Raw genomic sequence first — 25,533 nt, 5'->3', positions numbered from 1 at the left:
TGTATTTATGATGCTATCATTATTCAAATGTTTATATTATGTTATCAGTACCTACCCTAATTTATTCAGGTACCAAAGGAATTATAAATGCTTCATGATTCAAAATAAAATGCACTTCATCGGAATATAAAACAGACTTTCTTTTCATTAACTTTCGTAAATTAATTTCGCATATTTGAGAACAATGTTCATCCCCAAAACATATTACGCTCTTGTCTCGAATATTCCATCTCTACAAACATCATTTTCTATTCCAGACTCACCAATATATACGCAGCTGTATGCAGATTGTCAATCGGAAAATCTGGCAAACTGACTTGCTGTAACTCCGGACTGATCAACGCGTACGCAGCTGACATAAGCTGTTCGAGCTTAGTGGGATCCACACGGGGCGCTTCTTCTTTTAACATTGTTAGATGTTCCTAGAAATAATTCTTGTTAATACTTATGGTTATATTACGTGGTTAGTTTTAAAGGACTAGATGATGAGAATAAAGCTCTTCAATGTAAACTAATTTAATTTGCCTCAACCCAACAGAAATGTATATTTATTTGGTGATGTTAAGAGTAAGCCTAATATAATGTTGTTAATAGAATTACATATGGATCTGAAGCTAAATAACAGCACAAAAGAGTCTTCAGTGCGACAAAAAGAATAATTAGCAGAAATACTAAACAAAATTTACAGAATTAACGACACAAACTTGTTTCATTATAGAGGCAATTTTCAAATCAAAATTAATTTCGCAACTTAGCACAGGACCGAATTGAAGACAGGCTGTCACGCGAGGGCCGTTATATTGCACTCATTATAGTTTTAATTATTGTGATTAACTATCTTGTGCGTGCAAAATGGTAATGCTCGAATAAAGCTTATTACTGCTGTAAATATTGTGACGTTAAGTTTTGGTAAGGCATATTTTTATACCGTAAACCGTACCGTAAATTTCTGTATTGTATATCGATTATGATAAACCGTTTTGTTAATTTTGTTAAAAATATACCATTTTTTATCGAAAAGAATTATAAATTACGCGGAAGAATGTTCACTACATTTGTCATTGGTAGAATTGTATAATGAGCTAATATTATTATGTATGTTAATACATACATAATAATATTAGCTAAATAAACATCAATTCGGAATCTATTCTCCAAAAAGTGCGATATAAAAACCCTTCTTGGCTTTAATTGTAGAGCTGGTACAGAATTGAAACACGTAACCTAATGAGCCAATGAAAGCTCCGGATAATTGCGGACAAATTGTTTCCGTTTAAGTCGGTAATTTGACGTCTATTTGCAGTAATCTTTAACAAGGACTTTATTTAAAGTGTATTAAAATGTAAAATGTATTAAAAATTCACGGACAACTTGAAGAATGCAATGAAAAAGTAATGTACATTTTCATAATTGTTAAAATGCGGGTATTATAAAATATTATGAATGTTTATCAATATGCTGTAAATGAATAAAATGATTGCAACCGAACATGTGTTTTATTACTGATTTAACCCTTACAATATAAATTGAAACAGTGCTTTAATAACGATAAGAAACTCAAAATTATTTAATTTCCAAATTTCATACATAATTCCTATCAGCATCACAACATCCAAATCCATACTAATATTATAAATGCGAAAGTATCTCTGTCTGTCTGTCTGTTACTCAATCACGCCTAAACTTCTGAAACAATTTGCATGAAATTTGCTATGGAGATATTTGATACCCGAGAAAGGACATAGGCTACCTTTTATTGCGAAATATGAACCACGGGGCGAAGCCGGGGCGGACCTCTAGTACGTAATAAATCTCCCATGCGCGAAATAAAATGCTGTAATATTCTAAATTTACGATTCAACTATAACCAATACCTACATACACTGCCTGTCGTAAACTAGCGAAGCACTGACATGATACAAGATAGCGATCTATGTATGCTAAAGAGTTGCCAACTATCGCGAGCTTTGTGACCTAATGCGAGGTATAAGTATCTGAAGATATTAGATAAGAAAACGCTTTTGTAGTGATACCTACTGAAAGTTATATTAATGCGTTTTGAAAACACTCTGAAGATATATTGAATTATGCTTTATTTAAAAAATAGAAGAAGGATGCAAGTAAAGATAGACAAAGACATTTTCGATAGTTTTCGGAATAGGCTTCTAATTTTGTTATTATTATGGTCTTGTTTTATAAAAACGTTCCCGTTCACTAAAACGTTCCTTAAATTGTATGAGTTATAATAGTAAATTAATATCTAAAAAAAATCGCAACTTAGCACAGGAGGTTTTCATCTAAGTAGAAACAGCGTAGTATATTCGTTGTATTCTCAATTCTCATTCTCTTTTTTTTGAGATAAAATAAACATTGCATTTTAGATAAATAGCATAGAACACCAAACATTTATAATGCTCAAAATTACACATCTGAAAATAGCTCGTATACCTTTCGCAACCTTTAATTTCCAACAAAGATGCTATCGCTAAAACTTCTATTAGGTGAACAAACTTCGAACATTGAAAACTACTGATTTGGCCAAATAAACTTAATGTTTCGTGCAAAATAACAGTTCCTTTGGTACCTTTCTGAATTAATACACACTATGCTAGCTCTACATTCTCTACCTTCGTTTCATAGTTTTATTAGTAGTGTTACGGACGACAACCCCTTGTAAATAGTTTCACCATGTCTTAAGTATTTTTTAATGTATAAAGTTCCTTCGTGTGTTTTTATTGTAGAATAGAGTAACGTTTTATAGTGTGTTTTTGATTATCTTTTTATAATGTTTTAGTGTGATATTATTGTATGTAATTAGAGAGTTTATAGTACGTTGTTATTTTGCTATATTTTATTATTATATCGAGTCTATGTAAAGTATAACGTAGTAAATTCATTTCGGTAGACGCACGCGGCACTTTTACCACCGTCGGGTGTATACTGTGTAAAAATGCACCTCTAGCCTACGGGGTACGGCGTCTTACCCACCGTCGGGAGTAATCCCTATAGTTTTGTATAAGAGAAACGACTTTTGACCGCATAACACACCCCACTCCGCACAGTCAAGAGCTCATCACTTGAGCAACAGCAAGAAGCAAGAAGTCTCATGGTCAACAGTCGTCGCTCAGCGTACCTACTACTATTGTATATAGTAATAAGAAGCTATTGTACGTCGTTATTAAGAAGAAATTGTACGTCGTTATTATCAAGAAATTGTACATCGTTATTAAGAAGAAATACAGTCCACTGAATTAAGAAAAGGCGGGTTTTATTACATCCCCAATTGGCCCCCCATAGAGGTTGGTCCTTCGGAAGCCGGATCAATAAGAAACCGGTACGAGCGTTAAGAAGACCTGGTTGAAGACCGAAGAGACCCAAGTAACATCAAGATCACCCAACGGTGCGACGGGCAGGCGTTTGCAGTGCAGAGCGGCGCAACGAGTCAGCGCAGCGAGCCAGCACAGCGAGCAACGCAGCGAGCCAGCGCAGCGAGTCAGCGCGGCGAGTCAGCGGCATCGTGGTGATCCAGCTTCAATTAAAAAACGCGGTTTTCACCGCGCCTCTAATTCACAGCACCTAACGGTGTCAAAGGCTGTGAATTCAGAGCTTAACGCTGTTGCAAGACAGTGGTGCAGTGCGTGGTGTGACACTGCCGGTTCAGTCGAAAGGCGCAACGGGCGTCGAACCGAAAAGCACTGCTACGCCGGTAAGGTGTTGGACGGTATTGGGACCGGACTGTAGGTACTGCCAAAAGCACCGGACACTCCCGCCGGTGACAGAGCACCCAGTACTTTCCAGCACTCTCTGCCGGGTAGGCCCTCCCTTTCCTATCCTTATATTCCATCCCTGAAGGAGCATATCTCGGTGCGAGCCGAGCCCTCCTGAAGGTCTGTTAGGGCCAGTTAGGCAGGTAGGGGGGCACCAGCGCCCGAAGAAGATGCCAACAACGCGCAGTCAGACTACGGGGGACGCGAATAGGGTACACGCCGAAGGTCCTGCGTCGGCATCGGCCGACACCTTTGAAGTCCCGGACACACACGTTGGGGTAGGCACGACGACACCCCGATGACGACACCCGCGACGATAGTAGGAACGCAAGCTAGGCGCACCGCGGCGCCATCGGTTAGATCACAACGCTCGACGGCGAGCGTAACGGCTAGGATCAAACGGCGAGAGTTAGAAACCGCGGAAAAGCTAGCTGCATTTAGGCGGGAAGAGCTACGCATCGAGGCCGATTTAGAACGAAAACGACTCGAGGCGGACGTCGTCGATATTCGGGAAGAAACAGATAGGGAAAGCGTTGAGGGAGAGATTATTAATCATCGCGTGAACGATTGGTTAGAGCGAAGTATGCCACGGGGGGAGCCGGAAATCCCCAGAGCCGCGATAGGAGCAGAGGCGAAGACGCCGCGGAACCACTCGCCAGAGGCACGGCGGAGTACTACAGGGATTCGTGAGCTGACGTCTCGTCGCGTACCGGATAGGCATAGGGACCAACGATCACCGTCGCCGCGGCGACAGAGCGATATAGAAAAACTCGCGGTTACGTTAGAGCAGCTAACGAGGAATCGACCGACATCAAGGCAAGCTATGGAGTTGCCAGGCTTTAACGGGGCCCCGGGCGAATGGCTACCGTTTAAAGCAGCGTATGTAGAAACAAACGCGCAGTATAGGTTCACGGCAAGCGAGAATATAGCACGCTTAAGGTCTTGCTTAAAAGGAGAAGCGAGGCAAGCCGTATCCGCGTTATTGTTTACAGCGAACGACCCGGACGTTATACTAAAGACATTAGAGCAATGTTTTGGAAGACCGGAGGTTATTATAGACGGCGCTTTAGAGGACATTAAGCGTCTGCCGCGTTTAGGGACCACGCCCAACGAAATAAATCAGTTCGCGATAAAATTGCAAAATATAGTTACGATAATATCGTGTCTAGATGAGCGAGGATACTTGCAAAACCCGATGTTAGCGCGAACGGTAGTAGACAAGTTGAGCCCGCACATGCGGTCACGCTGGTGCGATTACGCGGAAGACCATGGAAATTACGCGGAGCCAGAGATTACGACACTATCACGCTTCCTTATGCGAGAGGCGGATAGGAGTCTAAGGCACACTTTCGCGTCCTCGGGGCTCGCTATAGGCGGTCGAAGCATCGGTAGGTATAACGAGCCGGCACAACGTAACGAACGCAAACCGATGAAAGTATACGCCACCGCGGCGGTGGAGAGTAAGGACGTATGCTTTTGTTGCGGGGCGGAGCATAAGACGTTTACGTGTAAAAAGCTATTAGCGATGCCAGTTCAAAAACGATGGGAATGGGCGAAAGAGACACACGTATGTTTCCAGTGTCTGAATAGCAAACACAGACGTTTTCGATGCAAAGCAAAACGCTGTGGCACAGAGGAGTGCCGGGAAGGTCATCACGCGTTATTACATTTACAAGAAAAGAAAAATAGCGAACGTGAAAGCGAACACAGCGAGGACGTAGCCGTACATACGGCGTCCATCCACGCCACGACGGCTCTCAGTAAAGTACTACTTAAAGTTTGTCCTATCACCGTCAGAGGCGCTGGCGGTGAAGTAGAGACGTACGCGCTACTGGATGAAGGGTCCACAGTCACCTTGATAGACGACGAACTCGCAAACATCGTGCGCGCACAGGGGCCAACGCAGCCGCTAAGTATAAGGGGTATCTCGTCTGCTACGAATGAGAACGAAAGTAGGAAAGTAGAAATTAGTATACGCGGCCGCGGCCAGAGCGATTTCAAACAAATAAAAGCGCATACGATGAGAGATTTGCGTATCGGTAGTCAGACGGTGCGAGCCGAGTATCTAGTACACTCGCACCTAACATCGTTAAGGTCACGTGACTTGTGCTACGAAAACGCGACGCCTAAAATACTAATTGGAACGGACAACTGGCACTTAATCGTTTCGCGACGCTTATTGGTCGGCGGGAATGACGAACCGGCGGCGTCACTTACCCAGTTAGGATGGGTCATTCATGGGACCGCGCCGCGCCGATCGATAACGCGGGACGATGAGAGGGTGTTACACGTCGTGAGCGATAAGGAATTTAAAAGTAACACAGAGGACGAAAACCTGCGCGATAGAGTGGAAGCACATTTCGGAATAGACGCGTTAGGTATTTCAATGCGTGTGAAACCGTGCGAGTTAGATGAACGCGCGGTACGAGCCTTCGAATCGTCGGTCGCGCTGAGGGACGGGCATTATGAGGTGGGACTGCCTTGGAAGAATAGCGATATAATAATGCCACCTAGCTACGAAGCGGCCCGGCGACGATTACAAGGAATCGAGTTGAAAATGGATAGATCGCCGTCTTTTAAAGCGGATTATACGGCGCAGATAGACAGGCTCATCAAGGAAGGATACGCCAAGAAGTGTGAAGGCAGCACGCACGCGACGCACGAACTAGATACGCGACTTTGGTACTTGCCGCATTTCGCGGTAACGAACCCGAACAAACCGGGTAAGATGCGGCTAGTATTCGACGCGGCAGCGCGCGTGGGAGGCCGCTGCCTCAATGACGTATTATTGGATGGGCCCGACTTGTTACAATCGCTCAACGGCGTATTATTTCGCTTCCGGGAACGGCCCGTGGCAGTATCGGCCGACATAAGAGATATGTTTTTGCGAATAAAAATACGTCCGGAAGACGTGGCGGTGCAGCATTTTCTGTGGCGAGGGGACGACCGAGTAGGTCCGCCGCAGAAATACGTCATGACATCCATGATATTCGGAGCGAGGAGTTCGCCTTTCTTAGCACACAGCGTGCGTAATAAATGCGCTCAAGATCATCAAGAATCCCACGCACTAGCTTACGAGGCCATCACGCTTAATCACTACATGGACGACTGGCTGGATAGCTTCAGCTCCGCGGAAGTGGCCGCCCGCACCATACAGGAGGTTAGAGAAGTCTACGAACGCGCGGGTTTCCATTTAGCAGGATGGAGCGCGAACATAGAGGAGTTACTCGCACCTGTATGTAGAGAGGATAGAGCCGGCGCTCCGCGTGAGCTAGGCGCCAACGCCCACGCATATGAAAAAACGCTAGGCATCTTGTGGTTATCGGGTAGCGATGAGTTAGCATTTAATACGGCAATGAATAGGATTCCGGGCGACATTAAGAACGGGCAACGCGTACCCACAAAGCGAGAGGCGCTAGCGACGGTTATGGCGTTATTCGACCCACTCGGCTTGTTGAGCCCGTATACGGTCACAGCCAAGATTATGTTGCAAGGGCTGTGGCGCAAACAAGTCGCGTGGGACGAACCATTGCCTGTCGAGGAGGCGGAAGCCTTCAGCGAATGGTTATCAGATATACGGTACATAGAAGCGTTGAGGTTGCCGCGCTGTTATGAAAAGAAAGAGATAGCAAGTAGGCAATTACATGTGTTTTGCGACGCGAGGGAGCAGGCAGAACGGACGTTGTTGAAGCAGGCGCAACGAGAGAGCTTCGCAGATGAAATCAAGGCGCTCGAGTGCGGCAGAGGCGTCCCGCGCACTAGCCGCGCGTTTAAGTTGAACGTGTGCATAGATGAAGACGGGCTATTGCGCTTGAGAGGACGGATTAACGCAGCCGACGTTCCTGAATTAAGAAAACGGCCGGTCCTACTCGATGGCAAGCACCCGCTCACACGTCTCATCGTCATTAAAGAACACAGTGAAAACGCTCACATCGGTCGCGAACACGTACTAAATAATTTACGGCAAAAGTATTGGATAATAGGTATACGCGCCGTAGTAAAATCGGTTATAAGTAAATGTGTCACATGCACGGTGAAGAGACGCAACCCAAGTGTGCCCATAAAGGGCAACCTACCGCGGGTACGACTAGACATGTATTCCCGTCCATTCGCGAGTACAGGGGTAGATTGTTTCGGCCCGATGACGGTCACGGTAGGTAGGCGCAGAGAAAAACGGTGGGGAATGCTATTCACGTGTATGACAACGCGCGCGATACATTTAGAGATCTTACATAGCTTGAGTACGGACTCAGCCATAATGGCACTACGTAGGATGGCCGCGCGACGCGGGTGGCCAGCGGTTATAATGAGCGATAACGGTACTAACTTTCGCGGCTCCGACGTCGAATTAAGGCGCGCCTACGCAGAGTGGCTGCCAGAGTTGGAAGGATGCGCACTGGGAAAAAGAACAAAGTGGAGGTTCATCGACCCGGGCGCACCCAACCAAGGGGGTAGCTGGGAGCGGCAAATCCGTACGGTTAAGAGCGCATTGACGGTTGTATTAAACGAACAGGCACCCCGGGACGAAGTGCTACAAACGTTAATGAACGAGGTCGAGTTTACGGTAAACTCGCGACCGCTTACGCACGTCTCAGTCGACCCTGAGGACCCGGAAGCGTTAACTCCGAACCACTTCTTACTAGGAACGGCAGACGGTATGCCAGTGATAGGTTCCAGTAACCGGTTGGACAAGCGGGCTTGGAGGGTTGCGCAAGCGCTAGCCGACGCTTTCTGGGCTAGATGGGTGAGGGAGTATCTGCCTACGCTTACACCGAGGGGAGACGCGGTACGGTCGACACCGAACGTCAAGAAAGGGGACGTGGTGTTGATAACAGACGGCATATTACCGCGCAACGTGTGGCCTTTAGGGCAAATAGAACGTGTGTACGAAGGGACGGACAAGGTGGTACGCAGCGCCGACGTAAGGACCAAAGGGGGGATTTTTAGGCGACCCGTTAGGAGGTTAGTCGTCCTCCCGTTAAATGAGGGCTCCGAGGTTCTGCGCCGGGGGGAGGATGTTACGGACGACAACCCCTTGTAAATAGTTTCACCATGTCTTAAGTATTTTTTAATGTATAAAGTTCCTTCGTGTGTTTTTATTGTAGAATAGAGTAACGTTTTATAGTGTGTTTTTGATTATCTTTTTATAATGTTTTAGTGTGATATTATTGTATGTAATTAGAGAGTTTATAGTACGTTGTTATTTTGCTATATTTTATTATTATATCGAGTCTATGTAAAGTATAACGTAGTAAATTCATTTCGGTAGACGCACGCGGCACTTTTACCACCGTCGGGTGTATACTGTGTAAAAATGCACCTCTAGCCTACGGGGTACGGCGTCTTACCCACCGTCGGGAGTAATCCCTATAGTTTTGTATAAGAGAAACGACTTTTGACCGCATAACACACCCCACTCCGCACAGTCAAGAGCTCATCACTTGAGCAACAGCAAGAAGCAAGAAGTCTCATGGTCAACAGTCGTCGCTCAGCGTACCTACTACTATTGTATATAGTAATAAGAAGCTATTGTACGTCGTTATTAAGAAGAAATTGTACGTCGTTATTATCAAGAAATTGTACATCGTTATTAAGAAGAAATACAGTCCACTGAATTAAGAAAAGGCGGGTTTTATTACATCCCCAATTGGCCCCCATAAGTAGTATATACATTATGAACATTATTTTTTCTTTAAGAACGTTTATATTTATGTTCATATAAATTCATAAGAATCTATTTTGATGATGATCAGAAGCATTAGGTTTAAAAACTTGGATAAGTACTAATTCATAAATGTCTCATATTTGTAGCTCGAATAATGAACATAAATTTACCAAATGAGACTAATTCGTTCTAACTGTTGACCATAAATAATAGCCAACTTATTCATTTCCAATTATTTCACATGTGGGTACGATTTTTCTAAGTCTATTTTAAAATTTTGGTTGAAGGTTTTCCTCCTCGAGAATATACGGCTACCATTAACCTATCCCTATATAACAAAGTAGCGTGCACCCAGTTCGTGGACGAGCAAATAGACGACATTTATCGCCGTACAAGCGACCAAATTAAATTATACCATGCCAATTTCAGGGAATATTAATGTGAGCTCCTCGTAAACAAATATAGGGTACCCTATAATTTTGCAACATAAACAGAAAGGACAATAATTTTCATCCTTCAAAACATTCCGTGATATCCATTTTATGTATAGAATCTGAATAGAATTTACATATTTTAATTGGCTATTTGTTATTTTTCACACTGGCCTAATAATATTTTCATATTTATGTGGGATGATGAGGTGAGATGTATGATTAATTGATGTTTCTGAACGTGTAAGATTACTTTCTGAACGATGATTAGAATGGAAGAACTATGAGCGAATCAATGAGTGAATGTGAATGTGAAGTAGAGAGCGAATGAGGAATGATCTTTCTCTTTTCATTGGGATCGTGGGTGAAGACGGCTGTTTCTCTGTAAGATGTTTTCTAAAAATTAAGATTGTGGTCCGAAAATAAATCTCAAGAAGTTCAAAGTGTTTTTCATTTGGCCCCGATCCTACAATCTTGGGGGCTCGTCCAATTGAAAGAGGAAAATCAAAGATTACGACGGAAAGACGATCGGCGGGAAAGTTAGGTTATCTCACCGGGCGAGGCGGCGCGGCGTGGTACAACTTTTCATGCTAACAAGACGACGACGACTAATAAGACGTATTCCAATAAGACGACAACTATAAGAAGGACGCAAAGATGGGAAAAAAGGACAAGAGAAACAGCAGCAGTTTTAATATTGAAGACGAAGGAAGGAAAGAATTTAAACAAAATGGCGGCGACACACAGCAGCAACAGAACACACTATTCATGACGGCGGACCTTATACCGAAATTTACCGGACAAGACTCTAATTACCCTGTACACAAGTGGATTCAAGATATCGAAGATAATGGATTAATATTTCAATGGACACCATTACAGCAACTTCTTGTTGCCAGGCGATCACTAAGCGGGACGGCGCTTCTTTGGCTTAAATCGGAACGACCATTCAAGACATGGCAGGAGCTGGCGGAAGAAATAGTAAAGGAATTTCCATCTACGTGGGATACGAAAACGGTACATGAATTAATGAGTGCGAGAACAAAAAAGCCGAACGAAAGTTGCATTGATTATCTACTTATCATGAAGGAGATGGGTAAGCGCGGCAAATTAGCTGATTACGTGACTATAAAGTACATAGTTGACGGTATTATTGATGACGAATCCAGTAAGATTATGCTATATGGAATTAAAACGTACGCGGAATTAAAAGAAAAGCTGAAAATTTATGAGTTAGTAAAGTCTAAAACGAAGAAAATTAGTCCCAGTCAAGACCGTCAAGATAAGCCTACAAGTGTATATTCGAATTCATCTCATGTAAGAAACACATTTCGTTGTTATAATTGTGGTGATCACGGGCATGCCTCATCAAGCTGCCCTAACAAAGAAAAAGGAGCTAAATGTTTTCGTTGTAACTCATACGGACATATAGCATCAGCATGTGATCTGAAAAAAACAGGCGCATCAAGATTTGAAAATAGAAGCATTCATAAACAAGATGGCGTCAGCGCAAGCGGCGGCGATAAGAACGAAATTCAATCGCAACAAATCAGAAGTATGAAAAGAACGATGTTCGGATCTGTCGGCGAATCAAGTTTCGATCGGAAGTTTGTCGGTCAAGATGGCGGCATAAGAAATAATGAACGAATGATTGACTATGATTGCAATGAAGTTTCTATTAATCAGTTGACAGATGACAAGTCTCAACAGGTTATGAAGATTGTAAACAATGACGAATTAATAAAGAAAAGTTTAAGTGAAGAAAGTCGTTTGAAAAAAATAATTTTGAATAATACTGAAACCACAGCGCTCATGGACAGTGGTAGCGACGTGAATTTGGTCAACGAGGACGTTTATTTATCGATGTGTACCCCAAAATACGACGACAACGTTGTACTCACCGGTCTCGGCAGTGCAAAAGTTAAAACACTTGGACATTGTGTTGTGAAGTTACGAATAGACGGGCGTGATTTCGAACAAGAGACATTTTATATTGTACCTAATAACTGTATGCCTTACTGTGCTATTGTAGGTCGTGCGTTCTTGAGCAATGTTTTTATGGTAATGGATGAAGGAACAGTGTTTGTTTTTCCGAAAGGTGAAAGTTGGATGACGAAAATTAATTGTTTTTTCTCTACTGTTGATCTTGTAGGTACAGTAAGTATTGAAAGTGTGAAAGATGAAGTAGTGAGGTTAGTTGACAGCTACATGCCACAGCAAACAAAGGAAGCTCCAGTGGAACTGAAAATAACTTTGATGGATGAGACACCTGTTGCACAGCGGCCACGCAGACTGTCACCTAAGGAGCAGCACGAGGTTGACAAGCAGATTCAAGAATGGTTAAAAGACGGCATTATAAGGGTAAGTTATTCAGATTTTGCTAGTCCTCTGGTATTGGTAAAAAAGAAAGACGGTTCAATTAGGATTTGTATTGATTACAGACTGTTAAACAAAAAGATTTTAAAAGATGAATATCCTCTTCCAATAGTAGACGATCTTATAGATAAATTAGCAAGCGCTAAAGTGTATTCAGCCTTAGATTTAAAGAATGGATATTTTCATTTGAAAATAAATGAAGAGTCATGCAAATATACAGCTTTTGTCACCCCGACAGGACAATATGAATTTTTGAGAGCACCTTTTGGGTTAGCTACTTGTCCTAAAGTGTTTATGAGATTAATAACAACAATTTTCAGAGATATGATTGCATCGGGAATTATCATAATATTCATCGATGATTTGTTGATTCCAGCTCGAGATGAACAGCAAGCTGTTATGAGACTGAAACAAGTTTTACAAAGAGCATCAGAATATGGATTGAATATCAACTGGAAGAAGTCACAGCTGTTAGTAAAGAGAGTTGAGTATCTCGGACATGTGATTGAAAATGGAACGGTCATGCCTTCCCCTGACAAGACTGAAGCTGTACTCAAATTTCCAGAACCACAGAATATCAAGCAGTTACACAGTTTCTTAGGACTGTGCTCATATTTTAGAAAGTTTATTGAAAATTATGCTCAGATTGCTCAACCACTTACAGATTTATTGAAGAAAGATGCAGATTTTAAGTTTTATGATGAACACAGATTAGTTTTTAACATGCTTAAACAGAGTTTAACGAGTGCACCTGTACTCAAGATTTATAATTTCAATGATGAAACAGAATTACACACTGATGCGTCGAATATAGCATATTCAGCAATTTTAATGCAAAGAAGTAGCGAAGACGGAGAACTGCATCCTGTTCATTTCATGAGTCGTAGAACATCAGACGCAGAAAGCAAGTACACAAGCTATGAATTGGAAGCTTTAGCTATCATAGAAGGCGTTAAAAAGTTCAGACATTACTTACATGGTAAACCTTTTAAGATTGTAACAGACTGCAAAGCTTTTGAGATGACTTTAAAGAAGAAAGACCTGGTGCAGTGTACTAGAGTAGCAAGATGGATTTTACTTCTACAAGATTATGAATTTATTGTTGAACATCGCAGCGGTAGTAAGATGCGACATACCGATGCATTGAGTCGAAATCCATATGTGTCTGCGATTACTATGGACCTGCATAAAGAATTGCAATGTGCACAGGAGAGCGACGATGGTTTGAAAGCTATTATTGATGTCCTGCAAGACGGAAAGACATACAATGACTATTGTATTTATCAAGGCTTACTACGCAAAGGGCCAGAGCAGTCCCTAGTTGTTCCCAGAAAAATGGAGGATTTTATTATAAGAAAAGCACATGAAAATGGACATTTTGGAAAGAAGAAGACTATAGAACTGATTAGTAAAGATTATTATATTGAAAACTTAGAGAAGAAGGTAACTGGTCTATTGGCGTCATGTGTTCCTTGTATATTGGGCAGCAGAAAAGAAGGTAAACAAGAAGGCTATTTACATCCTATTTCTAAAGAAGAAGGACCCCTGCACACTTTACACTGCGATCACATAGGGCCTCTAGCGGAGACGAAGAAAAAGTATAATTACATACTCACTATTGTTGATGGTTTCACAAAATTTGTGTGGATATTCCCAGTGAAGACGGTATCAGCTAAAGAAACTATAGATAAAATGGAGATTTTACAACAGACATTTGGTAACCCAGCCAGAATTGTAAGCGACCGAGGAGCAGCATTCACGAGTAAAGATTTTGAAGAGTATTGTGAGCGAGAAGGAATCCAGCACGTTAAAATCACAACAGGAGTGCCAAGAGGGAATGGTCAAGTTGAACGTATTCACCGTACAATGATATCAGTACTTACCAAGATGAGTATAGAGGAGCCTACACACTGGTATAAGCATACAAGTAAGTTGCAAAGAGCACTAAATAGTACTTACCAGAGAAGTATCAAAACAACACCTTTTGAACTGCTTACTGGAGTGAAGATGCGACAAAAAGAAGATATTGAACTTGTACATATGCTAGAAGAAGAATATGTATCTAGTTTTATAGCTCGGAGAGAAGAAACAAGAATTAAAGCAAAAGAACAGATTTTAAAAATACAAGAAGAAAATAAGAAAAATTATAATAAGAAAAGGAAACCTAGTATACAATACAACATAGGAGATTTAGTTGCTATCAAGAAGACTCAATTTGGAACATCTATGAAGTTAAAAGCAAAATTTATTGGTCCATATAAGATTACAGGAATAAAGGGCAATGATAGGTATGATGTTGAAAAAGTTTGTGATACTGGAGAGGGATCCAAGAAAACATCATCTTGTGCTGAATTTATGAAGAAATGGTCTGATCGAGTTTGAGGTAAGAATACTGTTTTATTTTGCCTTAACATTTTTATCTGTTTCAGGTTATTCTGAAGACTTATATATTTTTCTATAATAATGTGTATGAAAGACTATGCTTGAAAGAAAGGTGGAAGATTTGTTTATTTTATAAGATTTATTGCTCAAATTATTATCTTGTGATACATGTTAAAGTTGTATGTGTTAACTACACTACTAAGAAGCAAAGGTCATGGGTTAAATAAAACAATAAGGTTTATTGTTTAAAGTCTTTATTTATATTTTGTGTAACAAGATGTAAGAAAAAGTTTTTCTTTAAGTTTATTTAAACTTAGTAATTAACTATAGAAAGGTTTTGTAAGTTTTGATTTTATTTGAAAATGTAATGTTTTCTTAAAGGTTTATTTTGTTATGAGTATTTAAAGTAGAACGGTACTATTGTTTTTGTTTAAGTTGAAAGTTTTAAAGTGTAAAGAAACTTGTAAGATTTTGTTTTTGTTTAATAAGTATGAACTCTAAACATTTAAAGATATTTGTAAGTTTTTGTTTATGCGGAAAGTTTAAAAAATTTAAAGATACTTGTAAGATTGTTTGTATAACTCTATAATTGTTTGTGTTAATACGGTGTTATGATGACTGATGATGGAAGATGATGATGATGATGAATGACTGATGACTGTGTGTGCATGTCTGAGGGCAGACATGGTGCAGGAATGGCCGAGTGTGGGATGATGAGGTGAGATGTATGATTAATTGATGTTTCTGAACGTGTAAGATTACTTTCTGAACGATGATTAGAATGGAAGAACTATGAGCGAATCAATGAGTGAATGTGAATGTGAAGTAGAGAGCGAATGAGGAATGATCTTTCTCTTTTCATTGGGATCGTGGGTGAAGACGGCTGTTTCTCTGTAAGATGTTTTCTAAAAATTAAGATTGTGGTCCGAAAATAAATCTCAAGAAGTTCAAAGTGTTTTTCATTTGGCCCCGATCCTACATTTATATTTGTTTAAAATATGTGTAATAATAACCTTAAATTATTCCCACCATAGAAATATTCATAATTTTTTATGGTAGTATGACTAAATTAAACAGTTTTGGTTATAAAGAAAATCGTCAATAGTAATTTATTTTATAAAAGGGCAACATCTTCATCCTCATCGATAACCTTAGTTTTAAGGACTTACTTAATTCTTATCCCTCTTATCTCATTCAATGTTTTTCAAAATAGCATCCCTACAAAACTGAAATCTATATATTGCTCAATAAAGAATCAAAAGACTTTAAAGTTAACAGTAAAGTTTCTCTACGGAATGCTAAAGCCTAAAACCAAAGTGTCACTGATCGCATCAAAATAAATAAAAACAAAGCAGTTCACCAAACTTATAATTGTCGTCTTTTTGCTTGAAAAATGTGAACGAAGTGGAACTTTGCATGATCTAATCCAACTGAATCGCAACATTTTATAAAGTTCATTGCACACTGGGTTCGAATTTAAAGGATTTGTCGTGTTATATTATCAAAACAAAAATTCCATTCAATGTATGAAAACGAAAATATTTTTAAGGAGTTGTATATTCAGCCGAGTGGCTAATCTTGCCTATTCCATTGAACAGGATTGAACAAGATTCATGCCCTAACCTATTTTTATTAAATTCGGCTAGTCTGTATACACGAATAACGAAAGGCACGATAGTCATGCAAAATCGCATTTTTCTGACCCAGACCGATAGACCGTAGGTGTTTTGAACCAAAACAGAACTTGAATATGTGACATCCCTCATGTTAACAAACAAACTCACCACTTGACCAAGAGAGCAGAACGCCTCAAGAACAACAATTTACAATTTGTTCCCATTGTACCTCCAGCATAACCGAATGTTTACGACAAAGCTCAACATGGCATCGCCACCGTCAGTAACAAACCGCACGGAAATCTGCCACGTCGTCTGCTTTCCGGGCAAATATCTATTCGAGTCTTATAAAAACTTTGAAAATATAATACTTTTCATACTAAATTCTAAATAGAATCCTGAAAGATCATTACCGAGAAAAATAGTACAGTTTCGGGATAGTAACCAATGCAAATGAGAATCTTTATGATACATCACATTTAGAAATTAATTTAGTTCTATAAAGATTAATGTTTTGGATGAACTGTTTAAGGTATGTCTAATATAAGTATTAATGTACCCTACAAATGTAGTTAAGTATATGTTATTGTTTCCAATAGGTAATGCAGTAGTAAAATATATCCAAAAATTGCTTTAGTAAAACCGCATAATTGAGAATAACAATTTTCTTTCCAATACGCAGTTCAATGAAAATACGATATCCTGTGTCACGCTTTCAAATCAATTATATTTAATTAATCAATCCCCAAGTTAATGTGGGGAAAGCAACAGGCAGTTAACGATGTGATTTTTCTTGAAGCTTATATACTGAAATTTCGCCCCATTTAATACCTATGTAGGAATACCTGCTCGAACAACGAAAAAATGAATTATATAAACATTTTTTTCTGCTCTAACTATTTCGAAATAACGGTAGCTGTTACCGTCAATGGAAGATTATCACTTCTCATTTATTTTAGTAAAAAAAATTTTTGCATAAAAATATAAATCATTTGTTAACAAAAGCAATGTATTTTCAGAAGCTACACTCGATGGCAACTCGAGATATAACAACAATTAATTATGAAAGCAGTAAGAGCTGCACGTACAAGCGATCGCATGTCTAGATGCCTTTAAATTTGGCGAGCGGTGTAATATGCCAGCGCTCTGGCAATCCTCTCAACGACCTATGTACATTCGAACCGTATGGGTCGACGGATTCCGACATCCAATACTTAACTACGACGATCCTTGTTATATTAAACTGAGCGCGAAAAGAAGACCTTACTCATCGGCCAGTACCCATAAAACATCAACAAAAATTAGAAGTGGCCGCCTTAGTCACCGACACGAGGATTTGGAAGACTGTTTACGAAAGTTACGTCTTGTGATTACAAACGATAAATCATTAAAAGGCGATCAAGAAACAGGCGTGGAAAAACTTAATCTATCCGACGTTGATGACTCAGACGACGAACTGAGAATTACAGCGTCTCCGCAACCTTTAAACGATTTCGACTCATCCAGATACGATAACATAACAATGAAAGCTATAAAGAGTAATCGGACTTCCCGGACCGATTCTAAGGAAAACACAGAATTGTCGGATAGAGTATTACAATGGCTAGACCTAGCTGGCAAGATAGATCTGCTGAAGGAAGATACGGGCGAAAGGATGTCCCAACCGCGGCACAGCTGGCCAGAAATACAAAAGCGGAATTTAATTAAATCAAAGACGTCAGCCGATTTAAAGGCAAAGGAGTCAAAACCGGTCGAACAGAAACTGAGTGGCCCTATCGATCGGAATGAATTTAATGTACCAACGTCGAATACGATTGAGAACTACGCACGGCAGTCACGAAACGTGAAAAGCACGCTGCGACACGACACAAGGATAAAGGAAAACAGACGGGCCAAAGATATTAAGCGTAACATAGTGGAAACCAGACAGAAAGTAGTCACTGAGAGGAGCGCGGTGGAAAAACAGTACGCGGAGTTAGTTAGCAAGAAATTGATTCCAGATGTGGGAAAAGTTAAAAAGCAAGTGCACATTTTTATGCCAGAGGCGTTGCCGAAACGAACGGACTCTAATGTGACTAGTCGAACGCAGAGTCTGCTATCGCAGAAAATTTAATTGGGTATACTTATTAATCCATATCTTATAAAATTGAAATTTTTATTATAAGAAAAAAATAGTATGATGAATGACTTTCTAAAAAATATGATTTGTGAATAATTATTGTAATAACGTTGATTGTAATTATAAAATTTCATCAAATAAAATTGTTTTTCATGTCGCTGTATTGATAATTTGTGTTATTCGAAATAACAGCATAAATATACATGTATAATTATTACATAGGTCTTTCTCTGAGCCATCGAGCAAACGTGCGAATGAAAAAATAAATTACTAGTAATAATATGTATTGTTTAACATACATCTTATTTTATATTTCAGTAATTGTTTTCTAAATACACTAAAAAGAGCAAGTGCTATCATAACACAGTGACCTATAAAAACGATGTATTATTTTATATTTAGTTACAAATAAACTAAAAACATATTAACATTATCTTATATTTGCATTTTTTATCAATATAAAGATTTCCTGATAACAACGTCAGATGGCAAAGTACATGTTAATGTTTACTTGCAAATTATGTTTCAGGCTATGTTATATTATGTCCACAGGCAGGTCATATCTATGTCGTAGGCAAAATGGATGATTTCGTCTTTTACAAACAGCGTCGTAATTTGGCATTTCGTATTATGTCTAGAATTCGAAATCGGAAAATCCATACTAATATTATAAATGCGAAAGTAACTCTGTCTGTCTGTCTGTTACTCAATCACGCCTAAACTACTGAACCAATTTGCATGAAATTTGGTATGGAGATACAGTGAAACTTGGTTAAGTGGGACCTGGATAAGTGAGAAACCTCCATAACTGAAACAAATGCTGAGGTCCCAACACTTTGGCACTGAATTACCTCTGTTAGTGGGACGAGGTAAACCTCTATATCTGGGATTTGTTCTTTCGATTTATCATCATAGTTACCTCTATAACTGAGACAGCAAGTAAATTTTATATGCATAAACCTCTGTAACTGAGATAACATTGTTTGTTTACCACGGACATATATCAAGATAGACTAAGCGAGTGTATGTACTTCCCGTGTCCAAACTACGATTATGAAACTTACTTGAAGCTGGCCTACACTCAGTCCGCGCTTGCAGTTCGCCAAGGAAAGACGTGAAGCTGAATAAAGTAAAATGCCGAATTACGCCGTTATAAACTGTAGAAACTCCACAGCTGTGAGTGGCCGAGTTAGCAGAGATGTTTCCTTCCACCGGTAAGTAATTTTCTAATCAGAATATGCACTATTTATTTTAAAATCAAATAAAGAATATCTGTGGAAAACGATCGTGACAAACACGGATACCAAATCATACGAAATGATTCGGAATACATTGCGGCTTTTACTTGGCACGGTAAAGATCGCGTCGTATGATAACAAGCAATGAATAGCGTCTTCTCATTTTTCTGTTCTCATTTTTCTGTCCAATTTTGTGGTTAGTGATGTTCATTTGATGCAACAGTTCTCGATTCTAATCGATTTTATAATCGAACAGAAAAATGATAATTTGAAGGAGCAATTTTTCAGAAAAAAAGGCATAGATTTTTTTTGTCATTTAATACGACTTGACCTAGAACTTTTAAGTATTTTAATACAAAGGTACTAAAAATAAATATTATGACATGGACGCCATTAGTTAAAGTGTCATCTTGGGAGTTTTTTAAGAAAACTCCTTATTGCTTAGACTATGTTTGTTTTTTCAGTTTTCCAAGTAACCCGAACATAAAAGGAAAATGGATCGATGCAACGGGACATAAAGATTGATTGATTGACAGTTTCATTACTTTCTTTCGATGGCCTCTCTAGTACGTAGTACATGGTAACTCAATGGGCATATGTAAGAAAAAGCTAAAACACATTAGTTTACTTGTTAGAATATTAAAAGGTTTATAACTTTATTTTATCATCCCTCTGTCTATGGTAATTATCATTTTTCTGTCTTGAATCGATTTAGTAATCGATTACGATTCATTTATTTGACTACCTCTTAGACATAGATCTAGTTTGATCTGATTTCTTTCGATTTACTTCGATGGGATAGGACGATACTAGAATCGCCGCGCGAGTGGCGGCCTAATCGATTTAGCGTAAAATGAAATTAACATCACTAAAAAGCGCTCGTGACGTCATAACGCGTCAAGGTCAGTACAAAAAATATGACACGCTTGGTTTTCATACAGATCGCGGTACTTGCGTTGTCTACTTATATATACATGTCTGTGTTTATAACTTTATTTTATCATCCCTCTGTCTATGGTAATTATCATTTTTCTGTCTTGAATCGATTTAGTAATCGATTACGATTCATTTATTTGACTACCTCTTAGACATAGATCTAGTTTGATCTGATTTCTTTCGATTTACTTCGATGGGATAGGACGATACTAGAATCGCCGCGCGAGTGGCGGCCTAATCGATTTAGCGTAAAATGAAATTAACATCACTAAAAAGCGCTCGTGACGTCATAACGCGTCAAGGTCAGTACAAAAAATATGACACGCTTGGTTTTCATACAGATCGCGGTACTTGCGTTGTCTACTTATATATACATGTCTGTGTTGTTTACTCATTCTTATTCAACCCACAAATTCCACACGTAATTCCAAGTACGTAAGTACAAATTTTGAGCTTCAATTACCTTCAGTTTTAGTTTCGCTTTACTATCATACAGATGTTTATTTGAAAAATGTCAAAACGAAAGCTACAATTGTTATCACCCCTCTGTAAATGAGACAGATATTTATTTATACCTGTATATCTGAGACACTGGGTAAGTGGAATACCTCTATAAGTGAAACGACATTGCAGGTCCCTTGATGTCTCACTTAACCAGGTTTCACTGTATTTTGATACCCGAGAAAGGACATAGGCTACCTTTCATTGCGAAATATGTACCACGGGCGAAGCCGGGGCGGACCACTAGTTTTAAAATATAAATTTTTAGATGCCTGAAAAATACTTATGAAATTAACCCAGATGTTACTGAAACAATTTTTGTTATCATATTAAGGTGAAATTTACATATTGTGTCCATATTGCAAAAAGTTTAACTGGAAAAATAGTATAAAAATTTTATCTATCGTGGAAATCTCGGAAAATGGTGTCCTTTTAAAAGGACGGTAGTAATATGTACTACTAAGTAGGTAGACTATGATATTAATATGACAACTGACATTTCACATATATTTATGTAGCAATATGAAAGTTTTCAAAACATAATTTAGAATGCAAGGTTCCATTACATTTAGGACAATAGAAATTGGCTTTCTTGTGACATTCTATACACCGAAGCTGCTTGTCTCTGTACCTTATGACGTGATCTTTTCCATCAAATCCAGAGGTTTCACGGAAACTCTAGCACCTTTACGTTCCTCATTCTTATATGTTTCGAGCAGAGCAGTTCCAACACTTCTACGAATGTGGAGATAACCATAATGACCCCCTTTTACTTGTATATTTGCCAAGAATTATGTATTGCCATATCAAGTCCATGACAAGTCAAAGAAAAATACCACTTCTTGCCTCTGATAGATGTCTTGTACAAACCGATGCTCTGGTCGGATCTGTCCACCCCTCCCATTTTCTCGTACTTTTTTTACGACAAGTATATTTTTCTTCTGTTGTTGTGAAAATATCTTTACCGTAGACACAGGCTGAATCGTATCAAAGTTTGATGCAACAGTCACAACACTGTTATCATTCCATTTGCAAAATAAATTTGTTCTGCTCTGGTCGATTGATGCTTGAATGTACCTCGTGGTGTCTTTTTCAATTTTCAAAGGCAGCAGGCAAAGGGCATTTCACGACGCGATTTTCACGTACTGTGCCAGTAGCCTTGATTCCTCGTACTCGAAGTTCATCAATGAGATGAATGGACGTAAAAAAGTTGTTAAAAAATAAATGGAATGCAGCTTTGCCCTATATTTGTCGCAGTACATCAGCATACTGTAATACAACGCTTGCACCCAATCCCAGAGGCTTTTGGTATTTGTTTTGCCGCCATAGTAGAGCACCATGGCTTCGCCGATGCTGTGATGCTCTTCAAAGAGTGCATGCGCAAAAAAGTACTCTATAGTAGTACATATTACTACTGGCCTTTTAAAAGAACGGCAATTAAAACTGCATAAATATCACAAATTAAATAAAATCTAATAGTAGGTAATGTATATTTCTGATAAAACACATTTCAAATTACGTGTATTTAAAATAAATCAAGTAATTTGTTTTAATTTATTGATAATACATTTAACTTGATTTATCAATGGAAAATGGCAGGTATTCTAAAATAATTTAAAAATATACCACTGTTATAAAACGACACAACACTTTAATTTTCCAATTCCTACAACCATGAGGTGCCAAATGAATATAAACATTTTTTTCAAAAATGCCCTCATTGTTAATAATAATTTTATTTATGGTGCGTCCTTTTAAAAGAACGATAGTAACAACTGGGTTAAAGATATTTTAACTAGGCCACTAGTTCCTATTCACACATTTCTTTATCAAACTTTGACAAGCCCAATCCATATCCAAACTAACCAAAATCAATATTATAAAATATCTGATACGATTATTGTTCGTGTTACGTAGATTTTATTTAAACGCTATTCATTGAAGAAGAATAAAATAACAAAATCCATAAACAAATAACAATAAAAACCTGAACTGACCCCAAAACCAACAGTAGCGACATCTCTCGCCTGAAAGCGCGAACGCAGCGGGGGATCCAGTGGTTGTCCCGAGTACCTTGGTACCGGCAAGCCTAGCGCGATCACGCGGAACCGTTCGTCCACACGCACTAGACGCCATTTTGATACCTCTTCTAGACCATGCTCCTAAATGTTTAAATAATGTTAAATAATCGAAGCAATTTGACAAAAAATGTAAAAGGTAATTGTAGAAAAAAGTAAATGTAAATTGTATTTATATTTTACTGTAACATGAATAAAATGTGTAAATTATACATTATTGAACAATAATAATTACCTCAAGCAATTTATCATATCTGGATGATGGTATTAAAAACCTGCCATCTTCCAAGTGCATTTCCCTATTTTCCAGCAGATTATTTAAGACTGGCAACACATTTCTTTCTGCCTTCTCTATGCCCTCTATGACAAGAACTCTTCCTTCGATGGCGGCTCGAACTGCACTCTGTATATTAATAAATATATAAAAAAATCACACAACGGAAAATAACAAGAAATCACTATATTATACACTATAGGAATATAATAAAACCGTTAAGGAATTCTATTTTGATAATGTTTATGTGGTGTATATATTCTCTCATAGTCTCTTCTTTCAATATGTATTTTACTATGATTAAATTTTGATATCTGTCCATACATTGACAAGTTACAAAAACATTAGATTTTTTCTAATTTTTTAATTATCGGAATAATATTCTTAATGTTCACTAAATTATTATCCATACATATTTGGTAAATTTCTTCATATTAAAATCATACTTCAAACTCAAAAATAATTATCTCAGTCACACATCACATTATAAAACAACAAAATACCTGATCAAAATATTTGGCCGTAGAACTTTGAATTTCCCTTCTCTGTTTCAGATCAGCTTCGGTTGTGTCCCGGGAAAGTGCCACATACTCTAATTCCCTTTGTGTTAACTCCAAGTACTGAAGAGCTACTTTACGTCTAAAAAAATTATATTAATTTTAATTTAATGTTATCAGAAAAAAAGGCTTTAATATAGATCAGACTAAAATCTTAACAAATTTCAGGACCGTTATAGTACAATAGTCATTTAATAAAAGAAAATAATCTTAAGAACTTCTGTATATTTAAAATTAATCCATCAGTCCCCGGAATCACAGACACAATAGAAAATCTATTGTGTCGTGGTCCGATCGGGGTGCTCGGTGGTCAATGGGTTAAAAAAAATATATGAACTCATGACTTCAACATATTTTTTTTTTTAATTTTAACTGCTTTATTTTACGTTACTTATATGAACATTATACCTGCTTGGACCAGGTCTTCCCAACAGGAACATGTCCTGACCTAAAAGATCCTTTTGCATCATCCATCTTAAGTTGCGGAGAGTACTTTGTGATAAATTCTTGAGCTCTGCATCCTCTATTGTCACTAAAAAAGTTATTTCAATTCAATCAATAATTTTTCAATTCAATTAAATAATTCAACCTCAGTAATTTGAGATTTGATAAATTCATATCAAAAGGAGCAAAAATTATGCAATTTTTGCTTTGTTGTTTTATAAAGTGACATTTTTGGAATATAATAAATTCATAACTCAACTTGTTCTCCAAGCATTTTGAATAGTCATAACAGATTTTCTATTAACCACTGTCTTGGAAAAGCAGTTTTTACAAAAATTAATCTTTTAAAGTGTGTTCTGGTTATAGTATCATATTTTTTCAGAATGATAAGATGTAAGTATATATGAAAATGCTTCTTGGTTATAATTTATAATTTATATCATTAAAATTACATTTCATTTGGTCTAAAAGTGAAAAACTAGTAAAATATAGGTTATTTTTTGTATTACACTTACAGTACTTTCTCGGGACATATTCTATTTTTTTCGCACTTTTTATTTCTTTGCTTACATTTCCAATAGTTACTCTTCCTTCACTTGAATAAGCTCGAACTAATTTAGGGCTTACATTTATTTTACGACCGTTTAAAATACGGATTAAAACATTAATCCTACGCACAGTCACAGCCGGATTAAACACCATTTTATGAATTAAAAATTCGTTAATAAAATATTAATAAAATTATGGTGTTATTCTAGCATCATCGTAAAACTTTAATAAATGTTTTTTTATTTAATTAACTTTAACTATTTCGCGATAAATAGTCCAAAGTCTAATTGTAAATAATTGTCAATAAAACCATGTCAATGTCATTTACACGATTTGCAAAACTTTTTGACAGTTTTTCGGCCTGCGGTGGTGTAAGTGTATACACGTGCTTTGTGTTTAAAGTGGTTATATTTTCATATTTCTTAGTTTAAGGTGATTGCAACGATCTGTTCCCAGCCAATATCCCGCTAGATGGCGCTGAATTCTACATTTCTAGTTTATTTGAGTTTTTGCGTAATTGGAATAGTCATCAAACCTAGGAATAGTCATGGCGGTTACTGAATATTATATTTTATTGAAATATGTTATATCATTGCCTTA

General features: G+C 38.3%; 2 protein-coding genes across 2 annotated transcripts in view; one reads left to right on the top strand and one right to left on the bottom strand.

Moving 5' to 3' along the window:
- Positions 1-25,197, bottom strand: part of c12.2 (von Willebrand factor A domain-containing protein c12.2) — a 38,907-nt gene extending 13,710 nt beyond the window's left edge. Inside the window, exons 1-6 of the mRNA XM_090109062.1 lie at positions 24,900-25,197; positions 24,349-24,472; positions 23,887-24,022; positions 23,345-23,512; positions 23,029-23,193; positions 264-422 (exon numbers count right to left, since the gene is read on the bottom strand). Of these exons, the coding sequence (XP_089965188.1) occupies positions 264-422; positions 23,029-23,193; positions 23,345-23,512; positions 23,887-24,022; positions 24,349-24,472; positions 24,900-25,086 (939 nt within the window). The 5' untranslated portion in view covers positions 25,087-25,197. The remainder of the gene's footprint in view (positions 1-263; positions 423-23,028; positions 23,194-23,344; positions 23,513-23,886; positions 24,023-24,348; positions 24,473-24,899) is intronic.
- LOC149903606 (uncharacterized) lies at positions 17,272-18,626 on the top strand. The gene has a single exon (XM_090109061.1). The coding sequence runs from the start codon at positions 17,373-17,375 to the stop codon at positions 18,348-18,350; it is 978 nt and encodes a 325-aa protein (XP_089965187.1). The 5' UTR covers positions 17,272-17,372; the 3' UTR covers positions 18,351-18,626.
- Positions 25,198-25,533: the final 336 nt, after the last annotated feature.

Source organism: Colias eurytheme, chromosome 13 (genome assembly GCF_061535395.1).
Source record: "Colias eurytheme isolate Ceu_HAF_F1 chromosome 13, ilColEury1 Martin Lab GWU primary, whole genome shotgun sequence".
NCBI lineage: Eukaryota > Metazoa > Arthropoda > Insecta > Lepidoptera > Pieridae > Colias > Colias eurytheme.
Note: the sequence above shows the minus strand (reverse complement) of the source record. Positions and strands in the feature narration are given on the sequence as shown.